Raw genomic sequence first — 19,859 nt, forward strand, 5'->3', positions numbered from 1 at the left:
ATATATATATATATATATATATATAGTTTTAGAGGAGTATATTAGAGTATAACCTTCACTAAGATCACTTGGCTACTAATTAAATTCTCTTATAAATTATATGATCTATTCTTGTAATTTTGCATAAATACCCCCCCAACTTCTTGTTCTTGAAATTAAGTTGGATTTCATGTTTTGCAGAATGGATACAAAATTCGTAATTTTATTCATTAAAATTGATCAATACTAATTAACGCTCTAAACTTTTTAATATAGTAATATAATAAATTATAGGTTGTATAATTTTGCCCTAAATTTTTGCAGATTAATTTCAATTTCACAGTTTTGTAGGATGAATATAAAATTTCGCACTTTGGTAGGGGCTTTAAAGTAATTACGCTGACCCCAATTAGTCCCATTAAATTCGCCGTGGATGCTTCCCGACATCCCCCTCGCCGCCCAACTCCGTTCCGTCCGCCGAGCAGCGAGAGAAGAAGAAGAGCGAACGCTATTATGCTGCATCTGAGAGCCATCACTCGCCTTCGAACCCCTCTACGATCGCTCCCCAGAATCCTCCTCACCCCCTTCTCCTCGCCCCCTCCTCCTTCGCCGCCCCTCCTCCGCCCGCCTCCCCCGATCTCGCCCCCCTCCGCCCCCTTCTCCACCACCTCCTCCTCCCGCAGGCGCCGCGGCGGTGGGGACGCGGAGGCCGATGAAAGCGACGGGGCCGGCGTCTCCCTCTTCGGCCGCGACCCCACGCATCCGCCGAAGCTGTTCGTGGTCCAACCCCGCCTCCGCCCCGACTCCCTCCTCCACTCCAAGCTCTCCGAGGCGCTCAATCTTGCCAACTCCCTCGAGGAGCGGAGGGACGGCGTCTTCGCCGAGGACTACGGCTCGAAGGAGCCGCCGCCACACCTCGTCGTGCAGAACCCCGGTGCCAGATCCCTCAGGGTGCACTCGGGTTAGCTTCTCCCGTCCTTGACATCTTATCCTCCAAATTTGTCATTTTTATATAAAGTCTGCGAGTTGATCGAGAATTTAGTGGAGTTTGAATACTTTCTTGGATGGTTCTCCATGGTTTTTATGTGGGGTGCGTTTGTCGTATAAGGTTTGACTTAGGACTTCTGTTTCGATTCCTTCTTAGTGTCGGTTCAATGGTTGACGGTTTACGTGAAGGACATAATTAAGTGAGTTGAGGACCAATTTCTCTCCAAGCGCAACGGTTGGTGAATTTTCATCCAACAAGAGAGCACATCACCAACCTTCTAATCCTCACTTCGTCGTGAATTAATCTATGGCAAGTATAACGCAAGCTCATTGGTCCAACAATCTTGCCTTTTTTCTAGTATGCTTGAACTTAAACAAAAAAGGAAAAAGAATGCAGGGGAGATGAGCGTAGGTTATTTGAGGGAAGGGAATATATTGTTCCATAGGCATGCATATGTTGCCAAAGAAATTGAAAAAATAGGCTGTTTGACACCATTAATTATTTCCATCTATTCTCATGAATTGATCTGTGGCATGTGTAGTGCAAGCTCATTGGTCCGTTTTTTAGTATGCTTGAACTTAAATAGAAAAGGAAATGAAGAGCAGGGGAGATAGGCTTAGGCTATTTGAAGGAAAACAAAGATATTGTTCCACAGGCAAGCATATGTTGCTCAAAGAAAGAGATAAGATAGGCTATCCTAATCACCATTAATTATTTCCATCTATTCTGTGTCTATTGGGATGAGTGACATACTGCTAGCTGAAATTCTTGCACATGGATGTTATTGTCATTTGTTCTGCAAGTTGAACTCCTTTCATCCCTTAGCAGATTTTGCCCTATTTGTCTTCTCAAATTTACTTTTAATATTTGAACCCGATGTGCTGGTACTTGTCTTTGAGATGCTTGTTCACAATGTTCTACAATTCTGTCCAGTTGTAATAACATTCTTCTTTAAGGTTGACATGGGTTTCTATTTATTTGCAAACGTTCAGGTTCTATGGACTCTTAAAGTAATCCTCTGCTTTTATTCCTAGGAGTTTCTTTCTGAAATTTTATGTTGAGGTTAAATTTATGTTTCTGAGCACAGTCACAGTTTTTAATCATGGAATAACTGTGCTTGAAAAATCTAGAATTTGGATAATTACTTTGAAGTAGTTATTAAGATTGTAATAATTCTGATAATTATTTGTTGGTAAAGAAAGGATGGAAATGTAATATATTTAAATTTTTGTTTTGTACAATTATTTATATAATGCAAAAAGCATGCCAAGGGATAAATGAACAATGTTATGAAATTCACTAACGGGAAAATCATGTAGCATGGAGTGTTGTGGATTCATTGAGGAATACATCGTATGTAAATGAATTGTTCAGTCTTGGAATATTATTTTGCTGTATGTCGTATGGATCTTGTTCAATTTTGAGATTATATTCTTGATACTGTTCCTGTCAACATGGTTAAATTGGTCATACGTGCAATTTTCTTGTGGCAGACACATATTTTGGACGGGGGACTGTTGAAAATGTCAAATGTGAACTAAGGGCCTTGGAGACAGAGGTACATCTTTAAAATTAATCTTTTCTATAAATAAATTCATATTTCTTGTGTTCTATGACATCACTAAAACTTTAGTGGTTTGGAATTTGGATACATTAATCGAGGGGATTTACCCAAAAAGACCCCTTTTTTCTTGGATTTTCCCACTTAAGGCTTCCATTTTGGTTTCTTTTTTTTTCCCCACTTAGGCACCTTTTATGTGCATTATGCAAACACCAGGCAAATGTCACAGGGGGACCTTAGAGTGGGGCATAACCAAAAAAATATTTTAATTGGCAACAAGTGAGAAAAGAGGCCTTTTTTATTAAACACCCTAATTTTTAAAATTTATCTTCATTAAAAAGATTTTGACATATGTATTTTATCTCCTTCCTAATGATTTCAACTTTTAAATGCTTGTAACATTTGTTGTTTGAATTTGCTCGACAATCAAGCAAGATTCTTGCACAAGTCCTCCTGAGAATAATTTATTCAAAAATCAAAATTTCAGAAGTAAATGCAGATTAGGTTATACAGAGTGGCATTTAACAAAAGCTTTGACCTCTACTTTCGATTCCTTGTTAGGGGAGTGCCACATTTCTGATATCCAGAAGATCACAAACACCTTTATCTTCTGCAGAAGTCAGGTCTTGCCCGGACTAATTATGGATTTTATTGGGATAGCTGGATGACAAAAGAAGAACTAATTGTTTTGTCTTTGTCACCCTGTTGAACCAAATAGGAGAAGATGAGCTTCATTATATAAAATTTCTTTATGTAAACTGATTTGCTTTATGAGGGTTAGGCTTGCATATATATGAAGTGCTAGAGATGTGATGAGATGCATATGGAATAAAACTAGTGGAAGAAATCTTTGTGGCTTGCTTATATGATATTTTTTTATGTCTTGTTTGTTGCCTATAAAAGAGTCTGTCACTTGTGTAAAGAAAGATGATCTTTCAAAAACAACATGCATGTTTTCTAATTTTGGTGAATGCATGGAGATGTTTCTGTCCTGTTAATCTGACTGATTTTTATTTGTTTTTGATATTTCCATCTTGTTGCATTCTTCTTCATCTTTTCGAACAGAATGCAATAGATGCAATTTTTGTTAATGCAATTCTTTCTGGGATCCAGCAGCGCAATTTGGAGGTGAGTTTGCATATACACATGTTGTAATGGATTTTCTTTTTGGAAAAGGCTTGAGGTTATCTTTTGTTTTACCATTTCAAAAAATGTTCAAAGCTACTGCTTATACCTTAATTTCAATCGGCAGGTTTCATGGCAGAAACCAGTCTTAGATCGCATTGGTCTTATTATAGAGATATTCAATGCTCATGCTGAAACAAAAGAAGCAAAATTACAGGTATTGTTTTCTGATTGCTCTCCATGATTTCTTTTCAACCTTCAACTGACGATTTGAAACTCTATTTTTCCACTGTATTCCATGGCCTGTATGTGTTTCTCATGGAAGAAAGGTTCTATTCTTTATTGTGGTCATGATTTCTGTCATTACACTTGTCTGTTCTTTGGCTGAATGTTCATGTCACTTAAAGATGACTTACAAATTTGCTATTCTCATGGTCACAGTCAGAGTTAGCAGCTCTTATGTATAAGAGGACAAGGCTTGTACGAGTTCGTGGTCCAGGTGGCCGGATGACTTTTGGAACAAGTGGAGAAGCTGAAGTTGTTAGTGCTCGGGGGTATGAATAATTTGTTCTTTTAGTGGTTAATATGATTGTGCTTTTTACATCATACAGGTGTTGCAAAATTCTGAGCAACAAATCTGAGTGCTTTTTCCAGGGTGCTGCTTGCTGGCATACCAGCAATATAGAGGCACGGGCTACGTGCTATTGGCCAAGCACATGCTTGGCACTGCACCATCCTTGGTGTTGACATTATGCTAGATATAGCAATTAATGCACCTTAATAAGGTGGTCAGACCATATTGGCATGATATTCTCTCAGATCAGTTATTCTATATTTTTATGTAGAGAGGGAGTTGTAAACAACACCGCCAATGCTGGTCCCAATCCCGAATGAAAAAGGTGTAGGGTTGCATTAGGTCATTGACAACCAGTGCAAAACTATGCCAGATCTCATGAAAATGAATCTTAACCGATTTGAATGGCAGCAAAAGATTCGTATAGGCGACCGTAGATAATTGGGATTTACGGCTTTGTTGTTGTTGTTTGTAGAGGGAGTTGTAAACATTTCTAAAGATGGCTATGCATGAAAAAGAGAAACTTTTTCTAATGATCAATGTAATATGGAAGAACTTGTTGGAAATATTATCATGGGTGTTGCATTTAGTATTATACTAGATTTGAGACATCAAGAACTAGTTAACAGGATTTGTTCTATGTTTAATATGCAGTAATGGTTGACAACTATCGTAGATATTCATCATTGACCTTTTTTCTGCAGGAGAGGAAGTGGAGGCCGTGGCTTTATTAGTGGTGCTGGAGAAACTGAACTGCAGCTTCAACGTCGGAGGTTAGTTTCAAATTTTTTGATGGATGAATTTTTTTTGTTTGCTTCACCTCTTTTTGGTACATGCTTAATTTCCAGAAATGATGCTTAGAGATTCTCTTCCATCAAATAACCTGCAGAATTCAAGAGCGACGAATCCATATACTATCCCAGATTGAGGAAGTTCGACGAACACGGTCTCTGCAACGTTATGCACGTAGAAGGCATGGTAGTTCATATGGTCAGGGCCTAGCAACTGTTGCTGTTGTTGGATATACAAATGCTGTATGTAATTGCACTTGTTGCTGAAATTTAGCTTGTCTAAACAAAGCTGCTTTGTCCTAACTACAATATATTTTGCTTTTGACCTGTGGAAAAAGGGATCAGATTACATTCAATTTTCAGTCTTAGAAGTTTCTAGCTACTCTTGCCTTGTTGCTACCAAGTTTGATCTGGGATACTTATATTTAAAATTTGTGTATGCAGGGCAAATCTACCTTAGTCAGTGCTCTTTCTGAAAGTGATTTATATAGTGATGATAGGTATTCCTACATGCTACTAGTAGTTTCTTTGTAGGCATTTATGTCAAACTGTAATTATTTGTTTCTATAAAAATGGTTTAATTGTGTGGTATATTGATGTGATAAGTTGCTGAATTTTAATGGGAAATTTTGCCTTGATGTAGATTATTTGCAACTGTGGATCCTCGAGTAAGAAGTGTTGTCCTTCCGTCAGGGTAATACTATTGTGGTTTTTGTTGCCATGGTTAAGGCCCCTTTAAATAGGAAGTGAAATTTTATTAGCCTGTTTTGATGTAATGAAATCTTTGCTTATGCTGGCACTCAGGAAAAAGGCGCTTCTTAGTGATACTGTTGGATTCATCTCAGATTTGCCTGTACAGGTAATATCAATGTCAGTTATTATTAACTTTTAAATGTCACCTGAACAAGTTTGACCCTTTCCATTTGCTTTTTGACAAAAGTCCATGTATTTCAGCTAGTGGAGGCCTTTCATGCAACCTTGGAAGAAGTGGTTGAAGCAGATTTATTAGTGGTATGCTCTTTTCTAATTATGAATTAGAATACATAACCGAAACCCATCACTTTTCATGTTTGCTTTCTTGAGATGGAAAATGACATAGTAAAAAATGTTTGAGTTAATTGTAAGTTCTGCTAGCACTTGTTACGGCACTTAGGTACATCACTTAGGATAATACACAATGCAAGAAAGATATAGCCACCTCTGAATTATTCTGTATATCAGTAATATATGGCGATTGCATGTGACAGATCATGCAGAACTTGCATTGTAACTTAAATGTCTATACTTCATATCAGTCATAAAGTAATGGAAGCCAAGTTATGTCAGTTTAGTACGGTGGGAAATATCTTGCTTGTTGTCCAAGATACCAGCTCCTCATCCTGCCATAAATTTCCTAGTGTATGACTTTTGAAACAGGGAAGGGGGCTTTGGTTTTGTTTATTTTGCTTCCTTTGTTGCCAACTGTTGCAGGGTTATGGGTTGGGAATGGAATTTTTGGATTCAGTCAAATGCTAAGCAGATATCTAAAACAATTTTGGATTTTTTTTTTTTGTTTCTACAGACAAATGCCGAAAAAAGGGGTGAAATGTCATGGTTTGTCTACTGATAATTTTTGAGTTTCTTCATATATACATTTTCCTTTTCAAATATGTTTATGCTGTCTGGAAATTTGGAAGGCATTTGATGAAATTTATTAATTCCAGAAGGGTGTCTATGATATTCTTGAGGAGCTAAGGGTATTGAGTTGTGAACTTATAGGTGGGCAGAGGATGTGTATGAACCAAATGGAAAAACAAAACAAAGAGAGTTTCCCCAGACCTAGTTGCAGTTGTCAGATGCCACCCTGTTCTAGCAGAGTTATTAAATTTATATTCTGGAAGGCGAACAGACAAAATATCATTTTCTTGAAGTTCTAGCAGATTTTTCTTGTAATCCTCCTTTTTATCATCTTTCTTAACATGCCATTGATATGGACTGTGGAGTTCCTTCAAAGGTGAATCTGTTACTCTCGGTAACAAGTTTTGGATTTCATTGCTCAAAATCAATTTAGGCTTTTGAAGCACAATTTAGTATGTTCGATGAGGATCTATAATAAAAATTTAGCCCATTGAAATTTTCTGGACCTTCTACACTCTGATGATAGTTACCAAATTAAATCTGCTCGGCTTTCTTGTAAGGTGCATATTTTAGATGCCTGAAGGTATATGTATTCTCTATCTCTCTTTATAAAATTAGCTCTCAATCACCTATTTCGGCAATCTTCATCTGCGTCAGTTGAACTTATGTTACAGAATACACAAATGCTCCCCGCTTTCAGATTAAGTCAATGTCCTATGTGTGTGCTTTTTTGCTTATGCAATTTTATCTGACATTCAATAGCAAGATGGTGATCAGCCACAAGCATCATAGATAGCATAAAATCATTGAAATATTTAATATGTTGATATAAAATTAAGTGCTAATGCTGAAGGGTCCACTTTCCTGTTTGAATAGTGGATAACAGCATGTTTCATGAACTAACTAATTAATCAAGAAACTTTGTACATGATCTTGTGTTTTGTGTAGCTGTCACCTCTTTTACTCCTGCCTAGCATAGTAACTTTCAGATATTTTGCAATCATCACTAAACAGCTAATAGCTATTGTTTGTAACCTCTACAGCATGTACTAGACTCTAGTTCACCTGATCTTGATGCGCAACGTGAAGCTGTACTTCAAGTGCTGCAACAGCTTGGTGTGTCAGGGGAAAAGATTAAAAATATGATTGAAGTTTGGAACAAAGTACTACTGTGCTCATGATGGACATTGACATCAAGAACTACTTTTTTCTTATTTACTCAATGAATTGATTAAAGATATGATTCATGACAAATTTTGTGTGTCAGATTGATCTTCTTGAAAGCAACGGTGGAGCTGATGAATGTTTTGGTGAAGAAGAAATAATAGGTGAAGATGAAGAAGAATACCCAGAGGATGATATGACATGTGATCCTTCATCTGGTAAGCTTGTAGATGAGGATGATGATGCCATGGCTTCTGAATTTTCACAAGAAGAAAGTCTGGATAATGCTGACGATGTGGCATCTGAGTTCTCCTGTGGTGAGCATATGGATGATAATGATGATTATGATGATGGCGACATTGCTTCTGATGTTTCAACTGAAGAGGTTATGGAAAATTTTGATAACAAAGATGTTGACTCCTTGGTGGAATGTGATGTGAAGGATTCAGGAGATCATCATGAATCCAAAACCATCAATTGCGTGAAAACTTCAGCGATTACAGGGGTTGGCTTGCAGGAGTTGCTGAATCTTATAGATCAGAAGCTAAATAAGGAGGAATCTGATGAGAAAAGGACTTTTTTTCCTTGTGATAGGAAATGGAGACCCTCCGACACTGCAGACGACGAAAAGGCTGCAGAACAGTAGGTACGTTGCAAACTAAAAATTCATCCTCCATGGGAAACAATTCTTAATCAGTTGAAATACTTAGCCAGATCTTCTGCACAATTCTAATGTGCTACTTATGCTTGCCGTCACTTGGAATTGCACATGTACTTCCACTCTATTTATGCACATTGTTGGCTTATAACGTATAATTATTTGCAGTCAAAACATTTTCCTAGAGCAGTTATAGAGCTGATGAAAGAACCTAACTTTATTGCCAAATCTAAGATCTACTAACCATAAGCTTCCTGGAAATAACATTAAACTAGTTAAACATAATAATTAGGCTGTTTCATTATTTTTGATAAATGTTTCAAGGTTCTCTTATAAGAATTTCACCTTCTGTTCTGCAGATTACTTCTAAAGTTCTAATAGAGATGGGCCTCGACATACTTCTTTATGAAGCTGAACTGATCCAAAATATCATGTGGCAGATTTTTATATCACCATTTTGTGGAGAAGACATACTTTCCTGATGATATCTAACTCAAATGGGAGCATGTAGCGTCATTTTGTAGTTCTTTCCGGAGGAGTCACATTCTTTTAGTAATAAGATGGTAATCTTTGTTTCTAGCTGCCTCTGCATTTTCAGCTTATCAAATGCAGAAAGAGCAACAAAATACAAGGCTTATGAAAATGTACTTAAGAGAGATGATGTGATAATAGTTTTACCTCTTTCCACATGGTTCCTCAGGTGATATGTAGCATCTTGTGACAAACGCATTCTTTACACAATTTGATTTCTTATTAATTACTGTTTCTTTTTTTTGTGTGTATCCTCTTTTGATGCGATTGCTTACATTATCAATGGAGCTTTGGTATGCTACTGCAGATGCAAGGAATTGAGGCAGAAGTGAACTTGATATATGCAGGATGTGTTCCTGTTTGAAGGCAAATTTGTGCCAAGAGATCCATGGAAATTTCCAAAAGATGCGACGAGAGATCCATGAAAAATGAATACTCTAACATGGCAAAAACTATGGGTAATTGGTTCAAGCAGATTGTGATGAGCATTTCATCTCATCTCTAGCCAATAAATTATGCTGTGGGAATAGTGTCTCATCTTTCGATTTCCGAGTTGCACATGATGAGTTACATGTTGAAGAAGATGAGTCAGATTTTCTGATGGTCATGTATGATGATCAACCAAGACTATTAATGATGCATAGGAACAAATAGCAAGAACATCACTGAATTAGGACATGAATCACTCGAAGAAGATGATGATAAATTGCATGGACTTCATGTGAACTACCTTAAACAATAATATCTAGATTTAACACTTTTAAGGTGAAGAATATTTTCCGGAGTCTCTTTGCATTGAGTTGGATGCCCAAGCGATGACCACGAATGATGTCCCCATCCACAAAGAAGAAGAAGATATTTTCTAGGACAAGATCCAAAATGTCAGAAAAAATCATTTATGTATATGGTGAAATCAAAATCAGTCATCTCAATGATTATATCATTTTGTTCATTGGATAGAACCTTTGACATTCAAGTCATGCGTACAAATTTTTCTTCAAGAGCAACTCTACTCTCCACCTAACAGCCTCATCATTGGTAGGCGAACCATGATGTCGACTGTTTAACACAACATGATGTTCCTTTCAAGCTAAACATAGTGCACATCATGCAGATTAAACTACAAAAGTCAGCATAGATCTAATCATAAGGACAGTCGAAATGTATTGGCATTGGGACCATCTCATCATCAGTGCAAAACTGTTGTCATTAACTTCTGATTTGGCCATATCTGATCAATTATCAATCACAAACTACAGTTTTCTTTACTTCACTATTGGTTTCGTCTTATTTTTCCTTTAGAACAATATCATCGATAGCATGTCACCAAAACACGAAGATAACATATTTGATGTTACAACACCGAGGATGATGATAAATTCACAGTACGTAATGACAAATTGCATGTCAGAAAACATTGTCCAGAAGGTGAGGACAAGCCTTCGACTGCTCAAGTGTGGTCCAAAAGTTTGATCATGAAGCTTTGGGTTTAGTGGATAGGAATGCAATGGCTCCTACTACATGTTTTATGATGTGTGAGTTATTACTTGTGCAATCTATTTCAGAAGTAGAACGATGCATACGAATTGAGAGTTTTAATACTGGATCTAAATTTTCCAATCATAATATATTATAAGCAAAAGCTAAATTGGCTATGAACTAAAAGGAGGGTAAAAGTTCATAGGAATATTCACCTTGTATCCAATTTCAAATTTTCAACCCATCGCTTATATAAAAGAAAACAACTTAAGGTTATCCTCCCAATAAGAAATCCTTTTTTTCTTATAGATTTTATCTAATAGGAAACATTTCGACGGATGAGACATTTAAGTCATTATTCGTAGGTTGAGGGTTCGATCTCTCGTAGCTATAGAGGAAAATATAATTAAATTACTATCTCATTTTAATCAAGATAAATCTCAACTCCCTATTCTTCTTAGCATGTCAGAAATCATCATCATCGTTATTATTATTATTATTATTATTATTATTATTATTATTATTATATAAAATAAGACACCATTAGGATATGCGTTTCTTATGAACTGAGGTCACTAAGTGAGAATTGAGAGGGGTAGTTGAGATGCTGGTCACAAAATACAATACATGGGGGTGCACAAAAGGTTCCACCATATATTTGAGGATGTTGATGGTGATGGGAAATGATTTGAATCCCATGTCAAGATAGAATCCACAATTGTCACATTCACACCACCAATTGTGGTCCTCTCTGAGTTTGGCACTAGAAAAAGATGATATCTTGCAAATAAATAGGTGGGGGATCAGACCTAATTTTATGCACAAGAAGGTTTCAATTGAACATTATGCACAAGAAGGTTACCATTCTCGATTTGATTGCTCCATCCATTAGTCCTTTTTGCATTTTTTGACATTGCAAGCTTCTTGCTGGGCCGCAAAGGAAAGGAAAGGAAAGAAATTAAAGAAGAATGGAATTATTATATTCATTCTGATTTGTCAACCTTTATTCGAAAGGACAAATGTTTATATGATATTTTAGCGCTTCGAAAGGTCAACCATCGGATAGAGGGTAAGAAAGTGAAGCATGACACCAACATTACCTTTACCTTTGAAGAAGAATGAGATGTCTTCTCTTTTGTCGACTCCCTTTAAGTGGTCATCACGTATGCGCAATACAAACATTTCTTTTCATCTTGCTGTATGTTATGATAAATAAATTATTCGTCAGCAGATTACGACTCATTTGCATGCGATCAGAATCATGCTTTTATGCTCCTGCTTGGTGAGTTAACTTGCCGGACTTCGACTCTTACCTTCTCCGTTTAGCATCATTTCCAACTACAAAAAGTCTAGTAGAGAGTAGCGAAGAGAGTGTAGAACTGCTTTAGTAGTAGTGCTCTGGTGGATGCAACGAGAGCACTTTCCGACTCTGTCCATCCTTTGCTTCTTCAGCACAGGATCATAATAAGCTCCCGACTTGTCATCTTTTCCTATGTTTGGTTCAGTGTGTGATGATGGCTAATGTTAGAGGGACAAGAAGACAAGCTTTGCATTCATTACGGTTTGCGGACAACATGGTCGGCTGTGGTTGCAGAAAGAGTGGTGGAGAGATGACACGGATCGAGCCCTTATCATCTTCGCATGGAATCGAGTGATTGGCGGTCATGCCTCGGTGCGACACGCATGCCGTCGGCGGCGGTGACTTCCTCCACCGGCAAAACCATTTTCTACGATCCTACGCGACTAGATTTTGTTGGCGAGCAGCTTTCACGTTCCTTGCGGTTGAATAAGTTGGCGTACATTCTCCGATCATGTCCTTGGATGTGGATTTGTCCGGTAGCGTCGGAGTCAATGCATGCCTTTGCATGCTCCCATGACGGTGATCCGAGATGCTCACTGCCATGAATGACCAGAAAGCCCCACGGTCGGCCAGGTAGAGTAAGAATCAACCTCAGAGGTCGATCACTCACTGGCTTGTTGGGTGATCATAGTTCCTCATCCGTAACTATATATTAACTCTATCCGTCCGACATCTACCCATGGTGTGATGTTGCAACCCGTGCAACCACTCTCCATGCAGAGAACCGACAGCTCATGTGTGGCTTTCAAGGGGGTTGGACCCCCTCCGTTGACACATGGGAAAGATCTGCAACATGAACACCAAGCAAAGTTGACATCACATCAAGTACTACTGTTAAATCATCGTCCAAGTGCTGCTCCCACCAGTTGAGATGTGCATCGACAAGTTGTTGAGATCCCATACTTGCTGTGAAAGCAAACTCTGCAATATGGATTACTGTTTGGTGAAGCCATATCAAGAACGCTAAGAAAGAGGAAAATATGGCAAAGAGAAGAGAGAAACAGAGAGAGGTAATATGATGTCATGTATCCTTCTACTCCCGGTCTTGACCCGAGCGGTCATCTCTCACCCCTCGCCTTCCTTAACCTAGGAGTTGGTCATTGGTCGGCCTTTTCCTTTGGTGGCAGGGCGTTGGCTCGTCACATTTGACTACAGTTCCACTGCAGTTAGAAATGCCCCCCATAAAAGGATGTTTTGCTTAATAGTGCCCTCTCGAGCTCCGTTTCCAGTTCATTTCCTCGTTCTTCTCTCTGTCGCAGTACAAAGAAGAGGCAGCTGAAAGGGTAGAGAGCCAAGCTTGGATGGACATGGATCCTCATGATACATTTGATACTGACCTTTCTCTTGGGCTAGGCATCGGTCCTGCGAGCACAGCATCGGCCGATGACTGTCGTCGTCGGCAACGAGGATGTTGCTCGCCTTGCACGAACCTGTTCCCTGACGAGCCGTCCCTCAGCTTGAGCCTCTCCGATGATGCCTCCGGTGGTGGCCGGACCATGCAAAAGGCTGAAGCTGATAGGCCACCGCAGCTATCGTCTTCTCGTAGCGCAGCCTCCTCGTTCTCCTCTGCTGCGTACGTAGCGATCCCGAAGAAGAAGAAGAAGAAGAAGAAGAAGGAGGAGGAGGAGGATGATGTGGGAGCGGAGGTGGAGAGAGTTTCATCTCGTGGTAGCGATGAGGAGGAGAACAGCAGCGGCAGGAAGAAGCTTAGGCTCACGAGAGAGCAGTCCGCTCTGTTGGAGGACAGATTCAAGGAGCATACTACCCTAAATCCGGTGAGTTCCTTCATAAACCCTACATGGAATTCGGACTCTTGTTTCTGTCAGTCTCTTAGGTTCTTCTTTTTCTTCTTCCTCCTCCTCCTTTGGCCATCAGAAACAAAAGCAAGCGTTGGCCAAGGATTTGAATCTGCGGCCCCGGCAAGTGGAAGTGTGGTTCCAGAACAGGAGAGCAAGGTGTGTCACGAGTGCTCCATGCAAATCTATTCTTCACCTTCATCTTACTCTATCCTCGGAAGAACAATCGACTCTCTATTGTTCCTGTTTTCGACTGTAGGACGAAGCTGAAGCAGACCGAGGTCGACTGTGAGTTCCTTAAGAAGTGCTACGAGGCGCTGACCAACGAGAACCAGAGGCTACATAAGGAGCTGCAGGAGCTCAAGGCTCTCAAATTCGCGCAGCCACTGCTCCACATGCAGCTCCCGTCGGCGGCCGCCCCCCTCACGATGTGCCCATCCTGCCAGAGGATCAGCGGAGGCGGCGGCGACGCCAAAGACAGTTCCAAAGCACCAAAACCCGGTCACTGCTTGAATCCTTTTTCTCATTCAGCTGCATGCTGAACCCACAGCCTCTCCATTTTTACAGGGAGCTGGGGAAGCATCTTTCATACGATTTGCTTAAACTATATCTCAAGTCAATCATAAAAGAAGGGAGGATTCCAATAGCTTCTCGAGGTACAAAGATCTACATGCGTTCGGGAATGTTATTGTTGTGATTGAAGTGCTTGATTCATGAGCTGTATCGAAGAAACATATCTGCATCTCTTCTATTCATCTGTTGTTAGATCAAACAATGAGTTGTTTGGGCATGAACTAGTCATGGGAAGAACTTTTAGCTTGCCATGTATGGATAGGACAGAAGAAGCATGATGTATGTATCGGGTTGTGTATGGGCAGTGATGGGGAAAGCTCATGTGATCGTGTCTGTTGATCGGTGCTGAAGAGGAAGGAGTGTGGAAGAAGGAAGGAATGATGGGTGGATCCACATTCTTGGATTGGCCTTCCTTCACCCATGAATGGTGGAATTTGGAGGCCAGTGGTGGGTCACACACACCCATGTGATGACTTCGCTAGACTTGCCCAATGGGTCCCACGACATGAGGTTCACATAGGTTTGGCCAAAGCAAGATTGGTTTGACCCAATTATCTGAAGACTTGTTTTCACATCTATAATTCTTTTCATGCCTTATAATACTCTCTCTCTCTCTCTCTCTCTCTCTCTCTCTCTCTCTCTCTCTCTCTCTCTCTCTCTCTCTCTCTCTCTTCATATATAGCAATCAATTCATCTCAAATGAAAAAAATTCATGAATAATGCTTCTTCTTTTTTTTTTTGGCAATATATCTTGTTTCTACCAAACATGTTAGTAAAAACAATTACTATGATTAATTAATATCATGTTATTAATTAATTTTATGTTATTAGAATAGATTCAGATATATTTCAAAGGCTAGCTAACAATAGAATAATTATCTCACGCTGTAAACAAAATGATGGATTTTAGAATCACAATTGCAGTCATTATGATGATTTTGGAGGGTCCAACCATGTCTTATAATATGCATTTACTGAGCTCTGAATGCTTTATTTTCCATTAATCTTTGACATTATTCATCAGATAATGCTCATGTATATTTGCAACAAAGATTAGGCATGATAACAACAAGAGCCAACTTTCATTATTTTTCATGATAATATCCTGTAATGATATTATCCAATCTTGTCTTCATTACGAGACATGCATGAAGAATTCATGTCGATGATAGATCACGACATTAATATTATTGACCAACTATGCAAAAATATTCTGATGTATGTCCAAAAAAAAATCCGATGGATGTCAAAGATTTGCTTGACCTCCACCTGCATCAGGTCAGCCAAAGTATCTTTTGGTTGACACCAATTAATTTCAATGAAATACAAAAATCTCATAATAATATTTTTACGTTCTGTTCATTATAAAGATAATTCATTGGATGCATGATAATAGGAATAATTGTCCTAAGTGACTTACTCTTTCACAAATCAGATGAATAATTGCCTTGAGATTTGTACAACCAACATATGTTGTTTTAATGATCATAGCGATCAATCATGCGGTTGTTGTTAAGTGGCACTAATCTCATCGGTGCAAAATTTACAGAATCAATGGCTAGGATCATCCGTAAATACTATCACCAAAGATATAGAGAATGAGAGATTTGATTTTGTACCAAAACTTAAAATTAGTGTTATCGAACTCTAGTGACAGTTAATCCATCCAAATCTTCTATTTCTTGGCACAAAAATTCTGTTGCCACCGAATATGATCATCAAAGCTACACAACAATTCATTCAGAAAAAATAATGCTTGCATTGTTGCACAGCATAAGTTCATAACATAGATTGTAATTCCTTACTCCATATGCCTCGAGAACATGCTTTTGGAAACTGTAGTTTCGATTCATTGTGGAATTCACATTGACAACAGCTACTTGCAACAAAAATCTTTAATCCTTCACACTCAGCAATTTTGGGTTTTGCAGAATCCTCACTTCTTCTTCAAGAGTATCCTTCACTTTACGAGTAGATAATACAGGAGGAATCGACATGCCACCTGAAAGAACAATCTCTGCAACACCAAGCATCAAAAGAGATCACAAACTCACTTGATCAAGTCTTAATTTTGATGCATAAATTCTACTTTTGCACTTACCGATCCCTTCGCGTACAGACAAGTTTGGTCTGATCACATCCATTGAGTTGAAGAAAAAGATGTCGCCAAGGTAGAGGTTATTGGTTGGCACATACACACAAGAGAGCTCCTCGTCTCCACTGCTTCCTCGAAGAATCACAGTCGATGTAATGAAGCCAATTGCGTATTCACCGATGCGTGGATGCCTTAGAATGACCACCTCCTTGAAAGCTCGGGAGCTCTGATCTGCAGCATACCATACGCTTAGCTTCACTGCTCTGCTATGGAGCACACAGAAGTAACTCGCATGTGTAACCTGGAGAAATTGCTCCACTTATTTGTTTCGATGCGGAGTAGATGTGGCGCACAAGTGGCATTTTCTTGATGAACCACTCACCAAGGCCAAGTAGAGAAGTTCCCAACCATGACGACATGAACATTCCAACAAGAAAGATGAAGGTGATTGAGGTGATAAATCCTAAACCTACAAATTGATGCGTATCAGATGGTGTTCATGTAATAAACAGGATATTATTTAGATTTTGTTGAAGATAAAAAAAAAGAGAGATTTTGCTACTTAATCTTGCTAATGTGAAAGACTGCTGAAGAGATAAACAGAGACCAGTTTGCGATGAAATAAAGCAGTGCCTCTACCAACTACTTAGTGTAGAAAATGCGTACCGAAAACATTAATTCCAAGATGAGCATATATAGGTGAAAAGAATCCATCCACAAAACTAAAGAACCACCAGGTAGTGTAAAAGGTGATGGCAATTGGAAGGAGAATTACACTGCAAAACAGGTAAATGCATCATGACACTATTATGTTGACTATGTATCTTATGAAAATTCATACTGTGATCTTTGTTCTAACTTAGTAAGTTGGAACACTATGAAGTTTGTCAACCTTTTCTTTCTCACGCATTTGGAATAATGTGAATAAGGCCAAAATTAACTTAAAGCCGGACACAGGAAGGTGGATCAAAGTGTAATAAATTCAGGGTCCGTAAAATTAAAATAGAAATGTGGCCCAAGCTTGAAGTCAATTCAAAATATGTGCCAGGAATCATTATTTGATATTGATCATTAGCAATAATCGCAAGAACATCATCATGTTTGGTTCAAACATAGAAAGGAAAGCTTGATGAACTAGATTTAAAGGCATTAAACAAAAGTGCAACCAATGATAGGTCTGCTGTGACACACTTCAAACAGTAATGCAGAAAACATAAATTGTTAGGTATTTTATGTGACAATTATGCACAAAGGTATAGTTGCTGAAATGGTAACTAAACAGACGAACGAGCAAGCTACTGATATACTGCATATGGCTATCACTAACAGATGAATCATTGGTCTGAGAAGCAAGATTTGCCTATTTTCCATGTAAATGAGATAATATAATTTTCAGCTCCAGAAATTGTATAAAGAATTTAATTAACACAAAATGTATGAAAAACAAGAATTTCACTTGTGGCAAAATACGACTTGACACAACGTAAACAAGAGCTTGTAACTATAACTCCAGAAAAAAAAAAAAAAATGGAATGCATGAGAAGTAAACTAAAGACCAATCGCAAGTATATTAAAATTGCAGGAGACCATTTCATGCTGTTTACAACAGTTTCATCAACCAATTGTTGCAGTGTTGAGCAGTTAGCACTTACCAACCAGTCATGAACGTTTTGGAAGCCCAGCTGCGAATGACTTTAGAAAGTGCCTAGCAAAATTGCAATAAATGGTCAGGAAGCTTCTTAATGTAGAAGAGTATGGTAGCAAGAAAAAAGAAGGCATATTGTGAAACAGGTAGCCTTCTCATGCATTTTGATCTATGTTATTAAGTAGTCCAACAATGTTTACCATGTTTGTAATATTTATTGTAGGTTAATATCAGCAATAATCTGACAGAATAAACCCAAACAATAAACTTAAGGAAAAGATTATGTTTTTTTTAAAACAGAAAATTAACTATTACTCAATAATTTTATTTAGGAAAAGATTATGTTAGGAAGAAAACAGAATGCATATTGCAAATCAGTAAGCAGCCTACTCATGCTTTTTGCTCTCCATCACAAGTATTTGATTTAGAATTTTGCTTCTACGTGGATCATGGCTTAATCCAGGAAATTTAACCATATCTGAAATTGCTTGATGCTGAGACATGCAGTAGTAAAGCAGGAACACAGCCCTAACAAGCAAGTTAGCGTTGATAGATTATGATCCTTAAGTTTTTGTTATGTTCATGATTCAACATATTAGCCAAAAATCCAAAGTTGAGCATCACCAAATTAATCGGATATCTTTAGTTTCTAATAACAAGGCCCACTACACCTAATTGCTTTCTGTTATCTAGTCATCGCTGAGTCTATGATACTAAATCGATATGATTGAGAAACAAAATATGGATCGATCTTTGGGAGAATAATCTTTCTAATCATGGTTAATTCAAGAATCAGAGTCAAATCTTAGGAAGAGGAAGGATAATGGTCCTGTTGTAACTGTAAGGCCACGTATTCTTCAAGACTCTCCATCTATCTGTTCTTCAATTCGTTTATGCTCTGACCTTCATTTTACTCATATTCTAAGAACCATATGTGTAAAATCCTTAAAAAAATGAAAAAAGTATTGAACAAATATTACAAGAAAAAGGGGGGAAAATTTTTCACTGATTACCCATAATAGTTTGACAGTGATCAAACTTTTTTAGGTTTAGATTTGATAAATAATAGTCTCAGTTGGTGCTGAAAAAATAGGGCAATCAAACATAATGATACAAGATTAACAAATTAAGATGCCAGAAGAATAGGTTCCTGAAACATGACCACCTCTCTCTCTCTCTCTCTCTCTCTCTCTCTCTCTCTCTCTTTATAAGCCTAGTAGAACATGATTCATTCATGTTGGAAATTGAAAAGCTCGTTAAATATGAAACAAACTCCAAACACAAAGATTTATACACTAAAAAGGGGACGAGGCCCCACTGCAAGAGGAGGAGATGAAGGACCGAAACCTCGATGCCGGTGGGCGTGTGGTGGGAGGCAGGCGGAGGAGAGGAGATCGCGGCCGGGGGTGCGCCATCCTTGAGGTGGTGGAACTCCAGGGCCGTCTCGCCGACGGGGATGAGGAGCTCCCTGTCGCCGTCCCTCTCGCGGGCGACGACGGCGGCGGCCATGGATTTCGCTTCGCGGCGTGCTGTCTCTGCGTCGCGCTTCCGACTTCCCGCGTCTGGATAACCGCCTTAACGACTCCTTGCCTCTCGTTGGCCGTGTTCTTCTGGCACAGTTAAACGTGGACCAGCCACGGCAATGTCGGATCTGGGTTGAGTGAGACGGTAGATCTCCTCCGGACATGGTCAATTCCTCCATTTCAATTGCAATTAATGACGTAGGCTCAGATGAAATATTTGGGCTGGTAATAAATAGAATTTTTTTGTCTTTCGTTTACGTTCCTCCGGACTATTTAATCCGCTTAAATTGAATTCAGATATTTCTTACTCGATTTTAGAAGATATTTTTTCTTGAATTTGAATTTTGAATTAAATTTAAATTTAATCTTGTTCATCCTCAGACATATTGGAATCGATTAT

General features: G+C 38.6%; 3 protein-coding genes across 3 annotated transcripts; 2 read left to right on the forward strand and 1 right to left on the reverse strand.

Annotated features, from left to right (window-relative positions):
• Positions 1-419: 419 nt before the first annotated feature.
• LOC135599048 (GTP-binding protein At3g49725, chloroplastic-like) lies at positions 420-9,227 on the forward strand. The gene is made up of 14 exons (XM_065093720.1): positions 420-940; positions 2,461-2,525; positions 3,594-3,656; positions 3,781-3,870; positions 4,095-4,207; positions 4,932-5,000; positions 5,117-5,261; positions 5,463-5,518; positions 5,662-5,712; positions 5,823-5,877; positions 5,973-6,029; positions 7,679-7,798; positions 7,903-8,445; positions 8,817-9,227. Exons 1-13 carry the CDS (start codon positions 493-495, stop codon positions 8,443-8,445), a joined length of 1,875 nt encoding a protein of 624 aa, XP_064949792.1. The 5' UTR covers positions 420-492; the 3' UTR covers positions 8,817-9,227.
• A 3,783-nt stretch (positions 9,228-13,010) lies between these two features.
• Positions 13,011-14,269, forward strand: LOC135598141 (homeobox-leucine zipper protein HOX19-like). Its single transcript, XM_065091685.1, has 3 exons — positions 13,011-13,602; positions 13,703-13,782; positions 13,883-14,269. The coding sequence occupies exons 1-3, from the start codon at positions 13,129-13,131 to the stop codon at positions 14,163-14,165; spliced, it is 837 nt and encodes a 278-aa protein (XP_064947757.1). The 5' UTR covers positions 13,011-13,128; the 3' UTR covers positions 14,166-14,269.
• A 1,578-nt stretch (positions 14,270-15,847) lies between these two features.
• On the reverse strand, positions 15,848-19,546 carry LOC103999632 (protein LIKE COV 1-like). The gene is made up of 6 exons (XM_009421436.3): positions 19,284-19,546; positions 17,944-17,996; positions 16,958-17,067; positions 16,593-16,760; positions 16,298-16,522; positions 15,848-16,213 (listed from the first exon to the last, which is right to left on the reverse strand). The coding sequence occupies exons 1-6, from the start codon at positions 19,443-19,445 to the stop codon at positions 16,092-16,094; spliced, it is 840 nt and encodes a 279-aa protein (XP_009419711.2). The 5' UTR covers positions 19,446-19,546; the 3' UTR covers positions 15,848-16,091.
• Between the last annotated feature and the right edge of the window lie 313 nt (positions 19,547-19,859).

This window comes from Musa acuminata, chromosome BXJ2-1 (assembly GCF_036884655.1).
Source record: "Musa acuminata AAA Group cultivar baxijiao chromosome BXJ2-1, Cavendish_Baxijiao_AAA, whole genome shotgun sequence".
Lineage (NCBI taxonomy): Eukaryota > Viridiplantae > Streptophyta > Magnoliopsida > Zingiberales > Musaceae > Musa > Musa acuminata.

Excerpts from the sequence above, each read along its gene's own strand:
- LOC135599048 (XM_065093720.1), top strand. The coding sequence starts at position 493 with ATGCTGCATCTGAGAGCCATCACTCGCCTTCGAACCCCTCTACGATCG. Across the intron at positions 2,526-3,593 it reads TAAGGGCCTTGGAGACAGAG|AATGCAATAGATGCAATTTT; the intron begins GTACATCTTTAA and ends CTTTTCGAACAG. Across the intron at positions 4,208-4,931 it reads GAAGTTGTTAGTGCTCGGGG|GAGAGGAAGTGGAGGCCGTG; the intron begins GTATGAATAATT and ends TTTTTTCTGCAG.
- LOC103999632 (XM_009421436.3), bottom strand. The coding sequence starts at position 19,445 with ATGGCCGCCGCCGTCGTCGCCCGCGAGAGGGACGGCGACAGGGAGCTC. Across the intron at positions 17,997-19,283 it reads ACACGCCCACCGGCATCGAG|GCACTTTCTAAAGTCATTCG; the intron begins GTTTCGGTCCTT and ends CAATTTTGCTAG. Across the intron at positions 16,761-16,957 it reads TCTTGGAATTAATGTTTTCG|GTTTAGGATTTATCACCTCA; the intron begins GTACGCATTTTC and ends ATCAATTTGTAG.
- LOC135598141 (XM_065091685.1), top strand. The coding sequence starts at position 13,129 with ATGGACATGGATCCTCATGATACATTTGATACTGACCTTTCTCTTGGG. Across the intron at positions 13,603-13,702 it reads AGCATACTACCCTAAATCCG|AAACAAAAGCAAGCGTTGGC; the intron begins GTGAGTTCCTTC and ends TTTGGCCATCAG. Across the intron at positions 13,783-13,882 it reads TTCCAGAACAGGAGAGCAAG|GACGAAGCTGAAGCAGACCG; the intron begins GTGTGTCACGAG and ends TTTCGACTGTAG.